General features: G+C 42.7%; 1 protein-coding gene across 2 annotated transcripts in view; it reads right to left on the reverse strand.

Annotated features, from left to right (window-relative positions):
- Window positions 1-22,611, reverse strand: part of NBAS (NBAS subunit of NRZ tethering complex) — a 175,590-nt gene that overhangs the window by 26,457 nt on the left and 126,522 nt on the right. For both annotated transcript variants that reach the window (XM_081856655.1, XM_081856654.1), the window contains 7 exons: window positions 18,291-18,520; window positions 16,095-16,205; window positions 13,244-13,494; window positions 11,124-11,458; window positions 5,989-6,210; window positions 3,848-4,050; window positions 2,084-2,173 (listed from right to left, as the gene is read on the reverse strand). In XM_081856655.1, coding sequence (XP_081712781.1) covers window positions 2,084-2,173; window positions 3,848-4,050; window positions 5,989-6,210; window positions 11,124-11,458; window positions 13,244-13,494; window positions 16,095-16,205; window positions 18,291-18,520 — 1,442 coding nt within the window. The remainder of the gene's footprint in view (window positions 1-2,083; window positions 2,174-3,847; window positions 4,051-5,988; window positions 6,211-11,123; window positions 11,459-13,243; window positions 13,495-16,094; window positions 16,206-18,290; window positions 18,521-22,611) is intronic.

The raw sequence follows: 22,611 nt of genomic DNA on the forward strand, positions 1-22,611 counted from the left end.
GGAGGCATGGCCTGGCCCATTTAAGGCCAGGCACGACCAGGGACCGCCCTCTTTGCCCCGTTCCAGCTGACCGGTTTTCCCATCCCACCCACCCTTTAGGCTTAGCTAGCTATGACCTTGCTATGGACTTCGGTTGGTCGCCGCAAGGGGCCTGGTAGCAATTTTTCCAACTTGGCGCACTTCCAGCCTTTTGGTTTTCTCGCCTACCTCGTAGCAAACGTCACAACTTCCTCGGTATTGGCGGTTAGGCATTGGCAGGGGTAATTGTTATGCAAATGAAGGGGGAAGGAAGCGCCATCACCTTCCCCCAATGAAAAGGGTAGTCCGGTAGAGGACTCTGGGGGGGCGTTGCCTTGTCTGAAACCTAGGGAGGTAAGGGCCTCCGGGACGCCCCCGAGCGGTGACACCCGTGGGATCCTAGTTGGCGTACTTCAACAGGACCCCCACGGCTTGTGGATAACCCTTCGCGGTCTCCATGCCTGGTAGTCAATAGGAGCCAATGCCTAAGGCCAATACCTTCCTATTCCTGTAATCAATAAAGTTGTGGCCTTTTTATGCCCATTAACCTTAAATAACGTGTCCTGTGTCTTCATTTGACATGGGGGAGGGGACTTGCCATGCAATCTCATCTTAGACACTCCCCCCTCCAACTCCTTATGCCTTTGTCCTTTTACGAGTTCCAAACGGCTATAAATAAATGCGTAAATAATGTTGTAGTATTCATTGGCGATATTTCAAACTGACACCGAGCATTTCAAAGGAAGGAGGCTGCAGGTAGAATGTGATTTATATTGTAACTAACGGTTGCTATATTCATCCTAACAAGACAGATGGGAAAGTAATATCAGTCAGAAAACACCAATTCAACCTGTCTGGAAGTATTGAAATAATATGAGCTGACAGTTTAAGTTATCATTTTGCAAAAACTTCAGAAAAATTACTTGGCGCCTGCTATTCTCTTTATGCCCCATCTCTCGGAGAATTGGTTCTAAATTAGAAATGAGGCTTCAGAGTGAGCAGCATTCAAAACGTAAATTAAAAAGTGGAAAAATTAAAAAGGAAACTGTGGAGACCCTGGTTTCAAAAGTTACCCAGGCTCATTTTTCAAATGACAGCAACATCTGAAGGACGCAATTTATATTTGGTTCTCCACAACGAAAGAAAGGAGGCGGAGGTAAATAACGTTTCATAAAATATCAATTTTGAGCATTGTCTGTTGCTATGCTGATATATCAAAGTAGAGCTAAAAGCTGCAAAAATAACAGGAAACAAAAAAACAAAAATAGGAATCTCTGAACAATGTTACAGGGTTACCACAGAAACAGTGGTCAACGGTGCTCATTTAACCAGACTTCTGAATGAGTGAACTAATAATAATAATAATAATAATAATAATAATAATAATAATAATAATTTATTTATACCCTGCCCATCTGGCTGCATTTCCCTAGCTACTCTGGGCAGCTCCCAGAAGAATATTATTATTAATATTAATAAGAATAAGAATAAGTGATAAAACGTCAAACATTAAAAGCTTCCCTAAACAGGGCAGCCTTCAGATGTCTTCTAAAAGTCAAACAGTTGTTTATTTCCTTGACATCTGATGGGAGGGCGTTCCACAGGCTGGGCGCCACTACCAAGAATGCCCTCTGCCTGGTTCCCTGTAACTTCGCTTCTCGCAGTGAGGGAGGGTACCACTACCGAAAAGTTCCTCTGCCTTTTAGTGGAACTCACATGCTTGGCATGACTTTGCAACTGGAGGAGTCAAGTGAAAGGTGTCAGAGGCATTTGTGCATTTCAGGTTGAATATGAGTAGACCTGCAGGACTGATGGCTGGGTATGGGTCTCTCTCTTTATGTGTGTGTGTGTGTGTGTGTGTGTGTGTGTGTGTGTGTTTGGGTTTTCACTCATGTCCCTATCACTATCTGCATTTTGAGCATAGTGGGGACTATACAAATTCCTCGGGGGGTGGGGGGTGGGGAATCAGCACCACAGTGCTTCCACTCTAACATCCAGGACAACTATAGTTTACAAAGGATTAACAAGTGTAGTTCTGTTTGCGATGCACCTACAAAGCTCTTACCCGTTTTCAGCACTTGCGTGGACCGCAGACACAATACTTTCTAATATCTGGAAAGGATCTTTTTTGAAAGGAGACTGGCCACCGCTTTCACTATTGAGGGAAAGAAACGAAAGCAAGGTTGTAGAAACACACGCTTCAGAAAGAAACATTTCAGAATCCTTAATGCTTAAGAGTGTGTAATTCTATGCTATTTATCCAGCAGCAAATCACGGCAAATGGCACATTTTCCTACGCGGATGTTGCCTTTTATCACTGTCACAACAAATAAAAAAGGAAATATGAAGCTATAATGCCAGACCCCCAATTATGCCAAAGGGAGAAAGACTGGAATAATTTGTTGCCAGAGTTTTACTGTAGTAGCTTGCCGTACGTCACCATAAAACTCACGGGTGAAGTCAGACTCTCATACCACTTTTGCTGAATGGCTTGTGTGTTGAGAAGCAGAATCTAGCGCATGAACTGGGGGCTTGCAAAAGGCTCATGAATGCTTGAGCCCTCTCCAGAAATTTCACTCCCTTCTATTCCTTTGCCATGTTGCAAAAAACTTATCTTCAGGCTAGGGTAGGGTTGCCATACATCCAGGAAATCCTAGACATGTCCTCTTTTTGGGGGGGGGGCAACATGCTCATCTGGGGGGGATTCTCACAATTTAGAGCAATTGTCCAGGTTTTCAGAAAAAAAATTGTATGCGGCTCTGGTTCAGGTTCGGGTTCAGTCTTGGGCGGCCTGGGCTCTGGCTTGGTCTTGGCTCGGGCTCAACAACCTTTTGTGTCCCGCTTTTTACCTCATAAATATGGCAACCCTAGGCTAGGGAGAAGGTGGCAGCAGTGGAAATGGCAGGGGGTCCCCAAGCATGTTTCCACGCCTGGGACAAAACTACCGGTCTCATTATCCCTGGTAGAAAAATTGTCAGCCTGCGCGTCTCTCCCACATGTGGTTTTTCTTCATCAGGCTATGAAACTAGGTACTTGGATCAGGGGACAGGGGGAAGCAGTGAGTGGGAAGAATCAAGATGAGCAGCACCTGGTTCACCCCTTTCCACAGCAGGCCCAGGAAATGCCTTGATACTTTTTTGTGCACATTTGAACTGAGGTACTGAAGTAATAGGGATGCGGGTGGCGCCGTGGGTTAAACCATAGAGCCTAGGACTTGCCGATCAGAAGGTTGGCGGTTCGAATCCCCATGACGGGGTGAGCTCCCGTTGCTCAGTCCCTGCTCCTGCCAACCTAGCAGTTTGAAAGCACGTCAAACTGCAAGAAGATAAATAGGTACCACTCCGGCAGGAAGGTAAACGGCATTTCCGTGTGCTGCTCTGGTTCACCAGAAATGGCTTAGTCATGCTGGCCACATGACCCGGAGGCTGTACGCTGGCTCCCTCAGCCAATAAAGCGAGATGAGCGCCGCAACCCCAGAGTCGGCCACAACTGGACCTAATGGTCAGGGGTCCCTTTACCTTTATTAAAGTAATGTTGATTGTGGTTTAGGGGAGATCAAGTTGGAGAGCCTTCTCTGTCTTTGACTCCAGAGTGTCAAACCTAGAAATGACTGTCATTCCCTGGCCAATACATGACAATTTAGGCAGGTGGTTCCTGATTAGTTTATAGGTGGGGTCCCCCCCCCTTTGTTGGATTAAATCCAGGAAATATATTTCAGAGCTTTTCATTAATGGAATGTGGGTTAGGTGGGCCTCATGTAAAACCTAAGCATTCAATTAAATTTAAGAATATGCTTTCAAGGGTCTGTGGGAGTGCAAATGTAACTTACCTTAAAGCACCCACCACTTTATTTACCGCTGTCCTTACTATATCGCTAGGCGAGAGTCCCACATCTCCAACAGCAACATCCAATAGTTTCTGTATCATATCCAGGGGCTGACCATCTATACACATAGTTACAGCTTGCTCATTGATTTTCTCTTTTTCTGACCGGGATAAATCATACTGGTGCCCATATTCTCTTAGTATATCCTGGAGAGAGAGAGGTATTTTAAATGCACATGGAGCAGTCAACTTTTCCTTTGCGGGATTTATGCTCAATAGGTCAACCTTAATTAAAACTTCAGATTCCGCTGCTCACTGAAGACACAAGAAAAGACTTTCCCAAAACACTCGAAACAGAAAGCTCTAGACTGCACACCAATAAATTACAACAGGAGTTATTACTTCCATCACTGCACAAAGCAATTTTAGGAACTAATCAGATAGGACTAGAAACTCATAATGCTGTTTTAAAAATTTCCATGCTTACGTATTTCTGTGTAAGTTTTTACTGCTTTTTGTATAAGTGGGCTTACAGCACCCTGAAAATGGATTTGATGTGATAAGCCGTGTCCAAAGGATGTTACTGCTACCATAATATAATACAAGTATTAAGTGGTCGTGGGTTACACTTAGAATTGTAGAGTTGAAAGGGACCCCGAGGGTCATATAGCCCAACCTCCTGTAATGCTGGAATTCTGCCCACAGCCATCCCTGGGTGGGCTTGAACCTCCAACCATCTGGTTAACAGTCAGGTGTACTGACCCACAGCACCACTGGAGGGATTGTATCCAGTGCTCCCAGTCCGCTAGTGCAAGGGCCTTTAAGGTAGTGGGGGTTCATTTCTCAAAGTTGCACAGCAGAGACACTACTTTTTTTTACTTTCCTATCCTCTACAAATTGAACATAGAAATGCAAACTTTCCACCTGTGGAACCTCTGGCCCAAGCAGATCTCCTTTTGCAAAATGCTAGCAATATAACCTCATCATCAATTCTTTATGACAATGCTATGCTGGATACAACCCCATAAAATATTAACTCAACACTGCCAACATTATTTCATTGGAGGTCGGGTGGGTCAAAACAGAGTCAAGGAACTCCAACTGCGGCTAAGTTCTCGTGCTAACTTCTTCCAGAAACATTCACGGAGAAAGGATTCCAGTTGTCTCCAATGGTGGCTTTGCCTTAGCAGAAAGTGCTTCCCTCACATAAGTCAAGGCACCTGATTTTCACGGAACCCCACCCTCAATTCAGCCCTCTACACCATATCCCATTCTGTTTCAGTTTCAGAAGACCCCATAGCTATCAGGAACAGTACAGGTGGTGTGGTGTTAAGTGGGTAGGAGTAAATCAAATCCAGTCACCATCAGATACAACCCTGTTAATCGAAAGAGCCATGTCAAAAAACATCCATTTCAAAAATGTACCTGCCATAGGTATCTCATGTATTCAAAGAATGGAACTTTAAAGGTACATTGAAAGTTAAGGCTCTCATATCTGAGCCCCTGTGCTGTATTTCTGAGGAACTGTTTAAAGAGTAAAGGAATGGGGGATTGTTTTTTTGATGAAATCCAGAAACACCAAGTCCAGTAAAACAACATGAATGAGACAGAACAGCTGGTGGTGGGAACGAAACAGCCACTAAGTGTTAAATTAAATAATAAAATGGGAAATAGGTAACAAGTACATACATATAATGCACATCAATCTCTGACTTTTTTCTTCTGGGTTTCTGGGGTTTTTCCTGTTGTTATTCCGTCTCTCACAGCTACAATAAACCTACCATTAAAATTATGGACTGGTTATTTCTTCGTCAGAGGGCAAACGGGCAAATTTAGCAGGGAATCAAATACTTCCCTCCCTCGCTGTATAGGCAGATGACTTATCAACCATGCAGGTATGTTACCAATTTATTTGGGCCCAAGAGTAGACTGCTAAACATTAAGTAGTATCAAGGTGGCTTGCAACAATAAACATACAATATATAAGATATCTAAAAACTGTTTCCCAAAATGATACTGCCAGTGAGCCAACCCATTCTTCTGAGAAAGCCTATAGAAATGCGCGTGTGTGTGTGTTCAGCATCGCAAATAATTATTATTTGTAACACTGATTTGGTCAGTTTTTTTCATTAAAAAATCATTTACCTGGTCACTGTTTTTAAGGGAAGAAATAAAGCTATGGCTAAGTGTTTCCAGGTGTGCAAGAGATTGCTGTAGGTGACTCAAAGCATCTTCATAAGTGATTTGCCTGCCAGGCATGTCTTCTGCATGGTCTCCCTCAGAGGACCTTTTCCCAGCTTTTTCGGCGATGTGTTTCACTGACTTAATAGCCTTCCTCGTCATCTCTACCCGGGAATCAACCGACAGCTGAGAAAAGATAATGCACGTTTCATCATAAATTGTCACATGCAATGCAAGGTGTATCTGGATACAAATGAGTAGCTGAGCAAAACATAAACACTGATTAAGGTAATTGTCTTTGCTTCTAAAGGACAAGAATGTGTTAAACATAACAGAAAATGTGAAAGAGAGCAGCTTTGTTAGTTAAAAAGAGCCGTTCCTTTCAAGTTTCTAATCCCATGTTAGCTCGTTCTTTTGTCACGCCTACATCTTCTTGAGCGATTCCATTATCTAACTTTAAAAGTCTTCGTTTTTTAAAAAAGAACCAACACAAATAACTTCCTCTCCTAAAGCATTATAGTCTGTAACAATCTTGAGGCATAACTTTGTATATGCTTTAAATGGTTTCAAAAATTCATTTGAAGCTACCAGCTGGAAGTTTTCCACTCTCATTGCAAGATGATTTTTTTAAAAATAAAAAAATAAATATTCATGTTAAATATTCATGTCGAAAAGGGTGACTAAGCAGAAAGGCTGCAGAAGGCCTGTACAATTCCATTTTCTTCTTCTAATGAATCTACCTCAAAGGCGCACAGTGGTTTCAAGCCAATTACACAATGCGGCTTCCATTATATTCCTAGAATTGGATGCACCACCTCACAAAACCACATTGTTTCAGGTGAGGTGATGGACTGCGGCGTGCCACAGGTACGTGTCCGTCGACTGTGAGCGAGAAATTGTTGCCCCAGAAAGGTACCAACATATTAAATAGCATTTCTCAGCTACGACGTCAGTCCTGAACCATAAACTATCCTCAACAGCAGGGCAAGCTACTCTTGAGTATACCTCCTACAAGGTGACTTATTTTTAATTCATTCGCAGTGTGTCCACTGGCCTGGAGAAAGAGAAATTGAGTTTTTATCCCACTGGCCCATTTATCCTCAGGCTTTATAGTTCTTGAATGCCCAATATGCATGATAAATTCCAGTTCATGTACTTCATTGGGCTGTCTTCATCTTTTATGTGGTGTTTTTAGCACGCGGAGTGCTGTAACGCGCTTTCCATAAGCTAATGCATAACTATTTATTTAGCTTGCAAATAACTTGACTCGTTCCAAAGGCCAAGGCCAAGGAACTATGCACGTATAACAAAGGGTCTGCAAAACACATGGAATGTGTTTGTTTCATTCGTTCATCGCCTCGTACCAAAACATTATCACAGTAACTTAATTCACAGAGCAGAGTATACAGTACAAATGGAGCAGTTACATAAAAAATTAAAGCACAACTGTTACTGTATTCCTTTCGGCGTCTGCTAAAAGAATTCTTGTTTAGACAAGCTTACCCAGATGCTTCGGAAGTTGGCTTGAATTTTAATCTGTTTTAGTATTTTAAGTTTTTGTACGTTTTAATGTTCATTGTTTTATCTTTTCGTAGACACTTTTGAGGGCTCCCCCCCACTTCTTATAATCAAGTGGTGTATAATGGTTATAAAGTAAACAAACAAATAAAAATGATCATACATTAAATCTCCCAAATGAAGAACCACCCCCTGCCCCGCTGCGTATTCTCATAAAAACCCACCAAGCAGCAGAAAGTTAAGAATAAAATGTCTGAGAGAAGTGGGAAAATGTTACTGTCAGTTCCAGGCAAGATTCCTAAGTCAGGGTGGACACTACATAAAGGGTCCTCACTCTTATTTATACTGTCCACGCTTCTGCTGGAAAAGGCACGCTTACTTGAGAGCAAGCCCCCTTTAAGCTCAGTGGGGCGCATATGTTTTGAGTAGACACATATACAATTGCACTGCCTGTGTACGAACGCTTACAGACAAGCTCTCAAAAGTGCAGGAGCCATGGGAACACTTCTTGGGGACATCTTCAGCATGGGTAGGCAAACTAAGGCCCGTGGGCCAGATCAGGCCCAATTGCCTTCTGGATTCGGCCTGTGGACTGTCCAGGAATTGCCGTGTGGATCGCCAGCGTGCATGTTCTTTCCCTCTCCCTCCCTCCGCCTCACACAGTGCCGGCGCCGGCGCCTCCTCCCTCCCTCCTCCTGGCTTCTCCCCGCTCTGCCTAGAGGAGGAAGGGGTCTGGGCTTTGTTGGTGCCAGCAGCAGCAGCAGCACTCGAGCGGCCGCCATTTTAAGCAGCCCCTCTCTGGAGCCCTTTCGCGTGCTGCTCATCGTCCCTCTGCCACCGCCAGTCCCTGCTGCTTGCAAGACACAAGTAAGCAGCCCCCAAAAATATAGTCCGGCCCCCACAAGGTCTGAGGGACAGTGGACTGTAAAAAGTTTGCTGACCCCTGATCTTCTGAAAAAGTTTGCTGACCCCTGATCTTCAGGATAAGGTGCACAGACGTAATCAAGAGGGCATTCTTGTTCCCTGGGTTCACACATGCACACTTGATAAACGCATTAAGTGGCACTGCTGAAAATCAAGCGTTGGGCTTAATACCACTCTTTGGAAATGTACATAGGAACCAACCCCTCGTCAATGCCCCAATTTGGATAGCAGGTGCTAGGTTGCGTGTTGCCCTTTAAAAAACCACACCAGCTGCTATTTTGTACTGAACACCATTTATGTGGAGGAGAAAACAGCTTTCCTGGAGTTCACATGACCTGCATCAGAGCATGGAGATAATGGAAAAGAGGCTTCCTTCCTTTCATGGAAGGAGCTGATCTCGAGGGGGAGCTCCTACTGGGACAGGTTGGGGTTTTCTTGCCAGTCTCCCTTTTCACCTGCAGCCCCCAAAGCAGCTCCCATGCTGTTCCAGTGGGTCAGCCCATCCTCTGGAAGAGCTTTCAAGAGACACAAGGGGTAGGGAAAACTGTGGGGAGATCATGCCCTTTCCTTTAGTGGGAGCTCTTCAGGAGAAGAGTTCCAATTATGGGATCTCTGGTTTCCAGCCCTAAAAATCCTTATTATACTTCAAGCATAAGAAACCAGATTTGGTGCTTACATATTATGCAAAATATATTTTATTAACATATCCATTATTTTTTAAGGAAAACCATTCCCAACCCTTCCCTTGTCTTCTCTGTGCATTAAAATGCTCAAAATCAGGGTAAAGTGATGCAGACGGCCGCATTATGCACACAGTTGAATTGTTCCGTTGGATGCTGAAGAATAGTGAAAGTGTTTGCCATGCTCTGAAGCCACAATGATCTTGAAAGCAGAGATTAGTCCATTTAAAAGAAGAATTCTAGGGCTTTAATTGTACATTCATTTCTGCCTAGTGATAATACGTTTTGATAATGCTACAGTTCATCATTGCCTGCATTTTGCAAAATATGTGAAAAGCAATTTCCTTTTTTGAAAGGGTTTTGATTTTTTTGAGGAGGGTAAAGGATATCTGCTCCCACTATCCAAACTGAATAAAAAGGGTCATATGCAGCCTTCTTTTACATGAGCAGGAGGCAACTGATTTGAAACATAAATGAAATTTCACTCCTAAGCTTTATTATCAGGGACAAGCTACCAGCTTGCACACTCTTATCAACTGCATTCAATCGGGTTCTATACGGTAGCTGAAAATGGTGCTCTTGCACAAAGGCTGTGTTTCAGATATCATACCAAACCATAGTTTAGAATGATGAGAACAAGCCACAATGAGACTTAGGCTCATATTCTCCCCTCCCCTCCTTCAGTGTGGCCTTCTGGCAGTTCTCTCACTGCAAGAAGTTAGGTTACTGGGAACCAGGCAGAGGGCCTTCTCGGTAGTGGCGCCCGCCCTGTGGAACACCTTCCCATCAGATGTCAAGGAAATAAACAACCATCTGACTTTTAGAAGACATCTGAAGGCAGCCCTGTTTAGGGAAGTTTTTAATGTTTGGTGTTTTATTGTGTTTTTAATATTCTGTTGGGAGCTGCCCAGAGTGGCTGGGGAGACCCAGCCAGGTGGGCGGGGTATAAGCAATTAAATTATTATTATTATGAAGAGAAACTCAGAAGCTTTTGCTTCCATTTACCACCGAAACCCTAAACTTCATCTTATCTGAAGTGCGCTTTTTCTATTATTAGCAAACCAGCTTCATAAACCATGGTTTCAAACACACAATAGGTAGATTAATCACCATTAGTTAAGATAATATAACAAGCTGCTGCTAATCTAATTTGGAATCTTCTAAACTGCTTTTTGCTACTGCTCTCTAGAGGAGGAACAGGAAGCACACAAGTGAAAAGTTTATTCAAATTCTTGCTTAAAAAACAGGACAAATCCCCCTTGGCTATTTGCATAACCCTTTAGCTCCACAACTAACATAATAGGCTGTTAGGAATCCTCTGTGACTAATCCAAGATAGATGTTTCTATGTTATTCTGAAAGTCCAACTGAAAAATCATCTTTGAGGGGTCATAGCTGCATAATGAATTGAATGCTATTATTTAGGTTTTCGGAAGGGCTCCTGATCCCTCTGCTGACATAAGGGGAGTGATTTTATCCAATTCCACCTTCTTCCTGCATCCAATGAAACTCTGCCACTGAGGATTGGGGGAACCTCACTCTCACCCAACAGCATGAAAGTTAGTGTGGGGGATTCTTACATTCATGGACGGGTGCAATTGCATACAACCCAATATTCCAAGCATCCAGACTATATAGCATATGATAAAAAATATTTAGAACCAGCAGAAATCTGCATGAACCTGGAGTTTGGGACGTGCCAATACATTACTTCTGTTTAACACACACACACACACACACACACACACACACACACACTACATTCATATAATACATTTCTTCTGTTTACCATATATATATATATATATATATACCACACACACACACACACACACACACAGCCCTGTAATTTAAGTTATTAGCAAATACTCCAATTAAAAAGTTGAACTTCATACATATCCCAGTGAGAAGCAAAGCTTTTGAACGCTTCAGATGAAATATCTGAATTTACACAATGCAGCTGTAAACATGTACTTACCTTGGTGACAGCCTTTGAGGAAAAAGTAATTTCATCTATGAAATTGATAATATCTCCTGGGTGGAGTCTATCAAAGTACTTGGCACAGATATCATATGAATGCAACCATTCAGCCATGGTTTCTGGAGCTCTTTTAATAAGATGGGGGTCCCCATCCCAGAAGAGTTTTTTGATCCAGATGGCATAGACAGAGCTTGCGGAAAGCATCCTTCCATCTTTTTCTGGGATTTTAGGAGCAAGCTTGGAAATGGATAAAATGTTTTGACTTGTGAGGACAGGATTCAAAGCTTCCAAGGGACTCACATTGTCTTCCGTAAGTTTTTTGTAATTGAGACCTAACAGTGGAAAGAGATGAGCAGAAGTCCTTAAGTTAGATCGTTAAATAAAAGCATCGCAACTAGCAAACTCTAATTTTAAACATAAGAACCGCTATCTATGGGTGACAGAGATCTAATAGCAGTGCAGGAAGATCCCTCCTTGCTAGCACTAACTCCCAGCATCTGGCAATGAAAACCTGTGTTATGCAAGGGCCACTTAAAGAACAAAACATGCATTAAAAAGGCGAAGGCAGGAATGCCAAAGACTCACAAGAATCAGCTTGATCGCTACCAACATTGCATGGATGCTCCCGTGATCGCTTGCCATTTAGTCTGTTTTAGGTGGATCACAGCAGAAACCTACATACGTTTACACGGAAGTCCCACCATGTTCAACGGTGAGCATGCACAGGACTGTAGCCTCAGGGTTTTGCTTTTTTGCGTATGGTTTGGTTGGAGTTTACGGGGCAGGGAGCGTAAGAGAAGGCAGGGGAATGCTAGCAAAACCATTGATTTGATTCTAGAGCTAGTGAAGGGCAGGTAAGAAATATAACAACTGAATGCTACTCGCATCTAGGTCCCTCCCTACCCCTCCACACTTGCATATATGTAACATGTCCTCACACAGATATGTGTGTGTGTGTGTGTGTGTGTGTGTGTGTGTGTGTGTGTATAGATTCTTCTTTTTTAATGCTGAACTTTCACAAATTCAGAAAATCCCCCAGGTTGTATCCAGAGGAGTTGCATTAGCAGAAAGTGATTTGCTTGTGCAAAGGATAGCACACAATTTTCTCAAATGCCCCTGCACTCCTTCATGTCATATCTCATTTTGCTCCAGAAGGTCCACAACTTTCAGGAACAGATTTCTGGAGGGGACAAAGTAGGAGCAATTGGCAAAAACTGGGGGTCCTGATTTGAACGAGCAGAAACCCTCTCCTTTAAGGCAAAGCTGATTGATACAGATTTAGTCTTTACTGGTGTTATCAATTCACAGTTTCCACCCAGGCTACCAATTTACAACTATTTTATGCGCTTCCACAAAGCAAAAGCCTAACATTGTTTTAGATAGCTTCAGTTTTTGTTTTGTACTCATAGTAAGAGAAGAATCTTTGAATCTGTTTTCATATTTATTTTTTACACATATGTTGTCTAATAGCACATATATGTCAAAATATAAAGCCTAGTTTGACACAAACAATAGCAATAAATGTTTCTTGTTACAAAATTAAGTATTTAAAAAGGAGTCCATTCTCCAACTCCAAAATCTCACCAGATCTATTTCAAAACGACCAACCAGCAGGTAACATATGACGTTTTTGCCTTCATGAGCGCATATTGATACAGTTTCTTAGAATTTTATCACTCCACTGCCCCATAAATTTGATGCACATTAAAATATACAAAGGAGGCTGACACCTACTTACTAAGTATGATCCATAAACATCTTACACAAAAGCAAGGGAACACAAATATTTTTTTTTCTGGGTAAGTTTGAAATTTATTCCTTTGGTTTATGTAGAGCAAAAGCAAGTCTTAATTCAAGTTTTAAGCATAATACAGATATAGCAAGTTTCATGTGTTTGCACATTCCCGAGAAATAAATGTTACAACTGCTATAAAATATCATATTTAGCATATACTAGATGCATGAACACCCATCTGAACATCACATTTTGCTGTTGCAACAGAGCGCCCCTCCCTCTTGCAATGAGGTGAGGACCAACATCACATTTTGCGAATGAGAAAAAAAGGAATGAGCCTAGCAGATACAAATGTAAAAGGCAAAATGTCAACTTTGTGTACCTGGTGCAACTGCCTTGAATTTTTTCAGCAGGCGTATGTGCGTTTCGGGCTTGATAGCTAATTTCCCATGTTCAGGACAGGCACAATTTTCAAGGAGTGTGAAATAATACAGCAAACGTTGATGATCTCTGCCTTCAATAGTCGGGTATACATATTTGGCCATATGTTCATGAAAGGCTTCAGGAATTGTGTTCAAAGTCTCAAACAGGCCAAGACTTTGGGCTCGTTCTTCTATAGCAGTTGTGGATAAACTGTGTAGGGTAATGGAACAAATTTGGTCATTGCAAAGAACAGGGCACAAGTTCCTGTGTCTCCCACCTTAAGTCAATAGCTATCATGCAAATTCCACATTCTAACGTTGTAGTAGAGGCTGAGACATCAAGATTATGCATGGCAGGGTTTTCATGAAGGGTGTTACTTTGTACTGCCAGTAAAATTGCAGACTGTTGTCTACAAGGGAAGAGGTACTAAATTATGAACAGGTTTTCCCACTGACAGTTATAACAAGTATTAGTCTTAAGAGTATGTTTTTTAGTGACAAAAGCTCAAGTTTAAGTTGCTTGCTCATAATTACATTTTACCAAATCTCTCATCGAGGTGGGTATTCAAGTTCTTTCCCTGACATGATTTTTTAAGGGGGAAAATCAAGCTTTCAAGCTAACTCATAATATGCTGATGTTTTGCAGCCTTCTGAAATTATATATCACGCAAACGCATCTTTCCGCACACACCCTTTTAATAGTTACTCTGGCAAGTAAACCAATTTGGAACGAAAGCACCGGGAGAATAAGCACAAAACAGAAAGAAAAATCCAAAATGGAGCAGGAAAACATTCTTAGAAATATGCATTACACAAAAACAGAAACAAACAAACAAATAACAACACATTTTCTTAGGTGAATAGTTTTTTTGCATCGAAGAGCTATAATTTCTCAAAATTAGCAGGGAGTTGATTCCTCCCCCCTTAACAAATATGGGCTCAATCATTTGGATGCTTTCACAGTTCTCACTCGGTTGTGTCTCCTTAATCTGCTTTCAGCTTTCCTTCCTTAAGCCCCCTCCTCCCTCTAGGCTTCATCTGCTGGCTGGCTGCTATCTGCCTCCAACCCCTAGGCCCTTGCCACCTCCATCACCATTCTGTGTGTTCCCTGCTCCCTCCTCCTCTTCTGGGGGTGACCACCTGGTACTGCTTCAGCTTACCTTCCCTTCCTCACCAACTACTCCCATCTTTTCTTCCTTAGGTCGCCTGCTTTGCCCAATAGGGATTTTGTTTGTGCTATGGGCATAACAGGCTTCTGCTCCAAGGTTAAGCATTTAAATATCCATCCTATTGTCAATGCTTCTGGACAAAGTTTCATTACTGCTGCAAAATTCACTCCAATACCTAGTAAACACGTTGGGTGGTTGGTGTGTGTGTGTGTGTTTAATTAAACCATGTGAACACATCTTGAACATTACATAGACAGGTGCTGGATGATGGGTGATGAATATTTTTGCCAAAAGGCAAAATAACAATCAAGGTGGCTTGCAACAGAGGAATAAACTAATGCAACCCCATCACAACCCAAAACAAACTATAAAACAATGTCTAAGAACACACTAAAATAGATTAGAACAACAAACTAAAACAAAGGTGGTATCAGGAGTTAATCCTCATTCAGGATATCATAATTATGGACCACCAGTTATGCTTTAGCGAAGAGTGACACAAAACACCATCAGATACTGCTTAATACAATCAAGCCTAGCTAAACCCATGTTGATTACCACCAAGCCAATATTCCAGTTCAGGGTTTCCCAAATTTGGGTTTCCATTTGTTTTTGGACTACAATTTCCATAATCCCTGACCACTGGTCCTGCTAGCTAGGGATGAGGGGAGTTGTAGTTCAAAAACAGCTGGAGACCCAAGTTTGGGAAACCTTATCCTAGACTTTTAACCAAATGCTAAATAGCATTTTAGAATTCAACATGGAGAATGCCAGCACCCACTTTTGATGCAAATACATTGTTTTTACCAGCCACTAAATAGTACCTTCTATTCAAGCAATGGCTACAGGTGTTTATGATATTCATTGCCAACAACCAAATTCAATACTCAGCTGGCTCAAGAGTGTGACTTTGTATTGGCTTGAAGTAGATAAAATACTTTTAAAACCCTGCATAGATGGTGTCTGATGCTACAAAGATGCAATAAGATTAATGCGCAGGCCTCACTGTTAGGCTGGAGGGGTTGCAGATATATCGGGATTATGTGCCAGATATGGTGGATCTCTGGTGCTGGTTGCACCTTTTGGGCTGCAGTACTTCAGGAAATAGGTTTGATCACGAAGCAGATTGCACAATGCACTCCACAATTAGCTTTATTAATGATCTTCAAGGATGAAATAAAGAACCTTCAACACAAATAAATGATCACATTTCTGCTGGTTGCGACTTGACAACTGATTGCTCAAAACTGGAAAGGTTTGGATAATTTACACTTGACTATTTGGAAACAGAAGGTTTGGGCAATTATTCTTAGGGGAAAGCTCACCAAACAAAAGCACTAAATCGATAGCGACGGAAAATGACTTTATGGAAATGTGGTACGCTTTAATAACATATGGAGCTGAAAATGATTTGGGTATTGCATCCTCGGGTAACATATGCCCAACTATGTCAGGGTAGGTTTGGTTAGCCTCTGTATGTTATTTTCATGGTGGGAGAGAAGGATTTCTTCATGTCTGCTGTGGGCGTTTTCTATTTTGTTGCACTGTGTTATTTGTTTATTTTTGAATTCTGCCTCGGCTAAATCCCGATTGGGCTCTCAGCAATAATGGTAAGCAAAGTAGAATGAGTTGCTGGACTTACCCGCTGTCACTGAAAAGGAATTCCAGATGTGTCATGTAAACTTCCCAGAGCGGGACATTGTACCGTTGTGCCAAGGAAAGAGCTATCCTATACACATTTTCTTCAAGGGTTCTGTTAAGGAGAAACAATAAAATACATTATGGGGGGGAAACCTGTTTGATTAGGCTTCTAGGATATAATCAAAAGGAGAACTGTTTAAGGAAGAAAACTGATCACTTTTTGGCACGTCTTATTTCCCTAAGCAGGCCCAACAGCAATAATTTCACCATCTTTCATTTCTCCCCAAAGTATAATATATTAGAAAGTGATGAATTCACAGAGAGAGAGGTTTCAAAAACAATAAAAGGGGAAAAGCAACACTCACTTTTCATCAATTTCTTTATTAAGAGTAAAGGAGGCTGCTGTTTGGAACCATAGGGCATTATTTATGTAGTTGAGCATGAAAACTTCATCAGTTTAATACAGAAGAATCATGAAATTGCAACGTGAACTATTAACTGTTATCAAAGTCCCTCCAGGGCATAAACACTCATATTCCTTTCCCCATCTCACAATTCCTCTTATTGAGCATGTGATGTCAAGGAATGCTAAGCAACATGGAAGGTATCAGGTGTGACCAAGCCCCAGACAGCCAAGCATTTTTCAGAGGGTTTGGTGGCCTTGCTGATAACCATTTTGTGAATAACTAAAGCTATAGTTCAGAACATTCCCCTGCTCAAAGCTGAAAACAACATTAGAATGGGCCTTTTCTGTAGTGGCTCCTCATTTGCGGGGTGCTCTCCCCAGGGAGGTTCGGCTGGTGTCTTCATTATACAACTTTAGGCACCAGGCAAGACTGTTCCTCTTTAACCAGGCTTATGGCTGATTAACATTCTACATTCTTTTAAATGTATCTGTGGGAAGGGGGGTGGGTTTTTATGTTGTTGTTTTGATTTAATTATTTACTGTGCTTTATCTTCTATTTTATTCTGTTAATTGCCCTGAGATCTTTTGATGAAGGGTGGTACACATGTTTAAATAATAATAATAATAGTAATAATAATATTTTTTTAAAAAAGGACAACTATCTTTGGACTCTCTACAGTGGAACCTCGGTTTTCAAAAGTAACCCATTCTGGAAGACCGTTCGACTTCTGAAATGTTCGAAAACCGAAGATCAATGGGCGGTTGGCAAAGTCCATTGAAAAAATGGAAAAACACGCAGCAGAAGATGTTCAACTTCTGAGGTGCATTCGAAAATGGAAGCAATGACTTCCGGGTTTTCGGCGTTTGGGTTCTGAATCGTTCGTCAATGGAGACATTCGAGAACCGAGGTTCCACTGTATCAGAGTTGTGACCACAAGTAGCTGCCTATCTCTGAAGGGAAAACAAAAGCTTCCTGGACCTGAGATTGCAGCACAAGAAAAATAGGTGAGAACAGGGGTGGCCGCCCAGATGTTGTGGACCCACAACTTCCATCATCCCTGATCATTTGCCCTGTTAGTTGGGGGCAGTGGGAACTGCAGTCCTAAGCATCTAGAAGGCACCACTTTGACTAACACTGAATTTAAAAAATGCGTAAGGATTCACAAGCACTGTAGGTTCTGAAACCTACCATTCTATGCCTTTCAAGCTACTTGACTTCTAGTTTAATAAAGAAGCTAAAACCCATGTAGAGAAAGCCACAAGGGGACTGAAACAAACATGTAAGAGAATAACCAATATATTCCTACGATATTTCTCTTGTGCCTTACGATTTTAAGCCTCTTGGGAGTCTCTCAATCTTCGTAAAGTGCTACATGCATAAATAACAATATATAAATAATATGAATGATAAGAGACACTCAAGTGAATCTACATTAATAAGACACAAGATACACACACATCTGAAGTGTGTATGTGGGGGGGAACCATTGTGTAGTTCAAAACGTGTTATTGGCCAAGGGGTCTCAAATAATGGAATATTGGCTACTAGAGCCCATGAAAGAGGGTAAAGAGGAACAATACTCTGTTATTTATTGATCCACGCAGCTGGACAAAACATGACTATGGGTGGGGGTGTGAGGAATCCCATTAAAAAACAACCTTGCAAACCGAGCGATATGACGAATAAGGCTTTCTAAAGGTCAGTGCCGCTGAAAGTTCACTCTCCCGATTTGCAATTTAAATATGTCACGTTAAAATAAATAAATAAATGGACGAGTAGATTGTACTTACTCAGCCAGACCTAAAATGGTTTCCCTCTTGTACTGACCATCTGCTGTAAACCTCTGCACATCCACCCCTTTGCCGAGGCCTTGAAGAATCTGAGCCTGAGTGAAGTCCAAGAGCCGCTCGTTGTAATACTGCAGGTGTTTAATCAGAGTGGCTATTTCCTCGGGCCAGTCTGCACGGCTGCGCTGGGTAACGTGTTCCGTGACCATCTGAATTAATTCTCTGGGGTCAGCCTGCGGAATCGGTTGAAACAAAACACATGCTGGTATTTGGAATTGTCAAACCAAGCTCATCAAATAAGCTTCATCCCATGACATTTTTAAGTGGCCTGATGAAACAATCTGGGAAATATCACCAAGCTTTAGTTCAGGACTTAGGAATTCGTAGGCACATCATTGCTACTTGCTAGCAAGGGAGTGCCTCTTTTTTTGCTCTACTTTCCACTCCAGCAGGTAATAATAATAATAATAATAATAGTAATAATAATAATAATAATAATAAATTTTATTTATATCCCGCCCTCCCCAGCCGAAACCGGGCTCAGGGTGGCTAACAACACTAAAGTAGTACAACATTATAAAAACATTATAAAAATTAATTAAAATCAAAATTGATGGCAACCATAAACTAAAGTTTTGTAAAGATTGCCAAAGGAGGGAGTCAGGCTGCGCCCTGACCAAAGGCCTGGCGGAACAGCTCTGTCTTGCAGGCCCTGCGGAAAGATGTCAAGTCCTGCAGGGCCCTAGTCTCTTGTGACAGAGCATTCCACCAGGTTGGAGCCGCAGCCGAAAAAGCCCTGGCTCTAGTTGAGGCCAGCCTAACCTCTCTGTGGCCTGGGACCTTCAAGATGTTTTTATTTGAAGACCGTAAGTTCCTCTGTGGGGCATACCAGGAGAGGCGATCCCATAGGTACGAGGGTCCTAGGCCGTATAGGGCTTTGAAGGTTAAAACCAGCACCTTAAACCTGATCCTGTACTCCACCGGGAGCCAGTGCAGCTGGTATAGCACCGGATGAATGTGATCTCGCAGCGAAGACCCCGTAAGGAGTCTCGCTGCGGCATTCTGCACCCGCTGGAGTTTTTGGGTCAGTCTCAAGGGCAGCCCCACGTAGAGCGAGTTACAATAATCCAGTCTGGAGGTGACCGTCACGTGGATCACAGTGGCTAGGTCAGGGCGAGAGAGGTAAGGATCCAACTGCTTAGCTTGGCGGAGATGAAAAAATGCCGCCTTTGTAATAGCTGCAATCTGCGCCTCCATGGAGAGGGAGGTATCGAAGATTACACCCAAACTCTTAACGGACGGTGCTGGCACTAATTGCACCCCCGCAAGAGATGGGAGTTGCCCCCTCAATCCCATATCGTCCCGTCCCAGCCAGAGGACCTCTGTCTTCGAAGGATTTAACTTCAACCGGCTCCCACGTAACCATCCAGCCACAGCTTCCAAGCATCTGATCAGTGTGTCTGGGGCCGAGTCAGGATGGCCATCCATCAACAGATAGAGTTGGGTGTCATCAGCATACTGATGGCAGCCCAGCCCAAAACTCCGGACAAGCTGGGCGAGGGGGCGCATAAAGATGTTAAAAAGCATTGGGGAGAGAGTCGCACCCTGAGGCACTCCACACACCAAGGAGTGGCGCGATGACAATTCCCCCCCAAGCGCCACCCTCTGTCCCCGACCAGAGAGAAACGAGCGCAGCCATTGAAGGACTGTGCCCTGGATCCCCACGTCGGCAAGGCCAGGAGTTCGTGATCGACCATGTTGAAAGCTGCTGACAGATCTAGAAGAATCAGCAGCCCCGACCCGCCTCGATCCAGCTGTCTACGAAGATCATCTGTTAGGGCAACCAGAGCCGTCTCAGTCCCATGACCAGCGCGGAAGCCGGACTGGAATGGAGATGAAAACCTCCCTCTCTCTACCAGGAATGGGGGAATTTCTGAGTCTCCAGATGTTGCTGGACTAAAACTACCAGAGCCGCCACCCACTTGTATTTTAGGAGGAGAAGAAGAATTTGGATTTGATATCCCGCTTTATCACTACCCTAAGGAGTCTCAGAGCAGCTAACAATCTCCTTTCCCTTCCTCCCCCACAACAAACACTCTGTGAGGTGAGTGGGGCTGAGAGACTTCAGAGAAGTGTGACAGCCCAAGGTCACCCAGCAGCTGCATGTGGAGGAGCGAGGAATTGAACCCGGTTCACCAGATTACGAGTCCACTGCTCTTAACCACTACACCACACTGGCTCTCCAAGGTCCAACATTCGCACTACTCCACCGTGATGCAGGCAGAGGTGCCGAGTTCCATGCACCAATGGGGAGGCTCACTGCATTGCATGCACGTTGAGAGGAGGCTGTGAGGCCCTACGGGGCCCTCCACCGCCATGGGGAGATCCGGTGGGGTCTGGACCCTCAAGACTTGGGGTCCACATACTTGGGGGGAATGGTGTATATGTGCTCAAGCCACATGTACACAGAAATGCCCCCTCTTTTTAAAGCAGTAGAACAGTAATTCCTAAACTGCGTTGCAGGGTACACTACAGTGCTTAGAAGAGGGGGAAGCAACTAAAGGCTCCTGTGAGGCAAATCTCCATGGAGAGATGATGAACTACTCCTCTGCACGATTTACTGTCTTGCCCTGCCTCTTCTCCCTCTGCCAGAAGTGGCTAATCTTGGTGCATCTCTGCACTGAGCACGACTGGATTTTTCATTCATTCCAGGTGCAGGTCTGCCCAGGCAGCTCTTCTCAGGAAGAGTATAGCTCTGACTTCATGCTAAAAAATTGACAAAAGGTCCTCTCCTGCTAGGGAGCTCAGCTGTGGTTGGCTGAATGGTGTGGGGCTGGTAGGTGGGTGAGACCCTTGCATGCCCTCCAACATTTCTCCGATAAAAATAAGGACATCCTATTCAATAATAATAATAATAGTAATAATAATAGTAGTAGTAATAATAATAATAATAATAATAATAATAATTAATAATAGTAATAATTTTACTATTTATACCCAACCATCCGATTGGGTTGCCCCAGCCACTCTGGGTGGCTTCCAACATAGATAAAAACATAATAAAACATTAAAAAACCTTCCCAATACAAGGCTGCCTTCAGATGGCTCAGGGGCTGGATAACTCCACACTCTCCAAAATAGGGACACCGCTATTGTGGGACATTCTGGGATCAAATTAGAAACCAGGAAGGCTTCTGTAAATCCGGGACTGTCCCTGGAACACAGGAACACATGGAGAGTCTGCACTTTTGGGCTACAACCAAGCAACAGTCTACCTTGGGGGCTAAGTCTAGACATGGCAGAGCCCAGGCTTCACTGTGGAAGCCAATCTACTGGCTGCTTGGTGGCCTGGGGGTTTGGCTTGGGAGTGAGAACACCTCTTCCCTTTGGTTTGCTCTTAGGCTATAAAAGAGTGTCTTAGACTGGGCTCTAGGATTCCTTTTACATATGTTAAAAGAAGGCCCTTTTGCGTGTGTAAACATGTCGTGTTTCCAATTTTTAAAAAGTGTGCATCAGCTAGCAGAAGGCGTGGCAAGCCCTGCAGGAGAATATTGGAAGGGTAGACATTTAATCACAAACGGCGTTGCAAGATAACAAGTTTATACAACAGAGGCTAATCAAATCAGGGCACCAATGCAATATCTACTTGCGCTGAAAGATATTTGTCAACATTAACAAAAGGCAACATATTTCTTCATTATTAGCAAAAGTAGTTTAAGTGAACATTTGCTTTGCATTGCACATTTTGATAGAAAGTAAAGAGATTAACAGATCCCCAAGGTAACTGTTAAAAATGGAGAGATTGCTAATTTGTGATCAGGTATTCCCTACTTTATATTCTAAATAGATAGGTAAGGAAGAACTCAAATATTAGTGTGCTTCCTTCCACTCCCTCTAAATAACGTCTGGAGGTGTCTTGTTTTTTCTCAGGGGCAACTTGGAACTTAATTGCTTTGAGTTTTGAAAAAATCCATTGTAGGCAATTGAAGAAAAATAAATGGCAAGGACAAGTAAGATATACATATTGCAGCAAGATGGAGAAAGGAAAGTAATTACCTAGCTGTGTACTAAATTAGTTCCTTTGGAAGTAAGTGCTTTAAAAATTTACTTACTTTGCAACCATATACCTGTCTACTCAGAAGTAAGTTTCATTAGAACAAAATTGCTGTCTTACCCATGGTCTAAACGTCGTACAGGAATAGACTGTGTAATTTTCATTTTTAATTTTTTTTAAGTGACTTTTTTTAAAAAGGAACTTCTTTTTGGTCTTCCTAACACTTGCTCCTATTTCTAAAAAAAAGTCTTTCCCAAAGCATTTATAGCA

Source organism: Podarcis erhardii (assembly GCF_964252035.2).
Source record: "Podarcis erhardii genome assembly, chromosome: 3".
NCBI classification, from domain to species: Eukaryota; Metazoa; Chordata; class Lepidosauria; order Squamata; family Lacertidae; genus Podarcis; species Podarcis erhardii.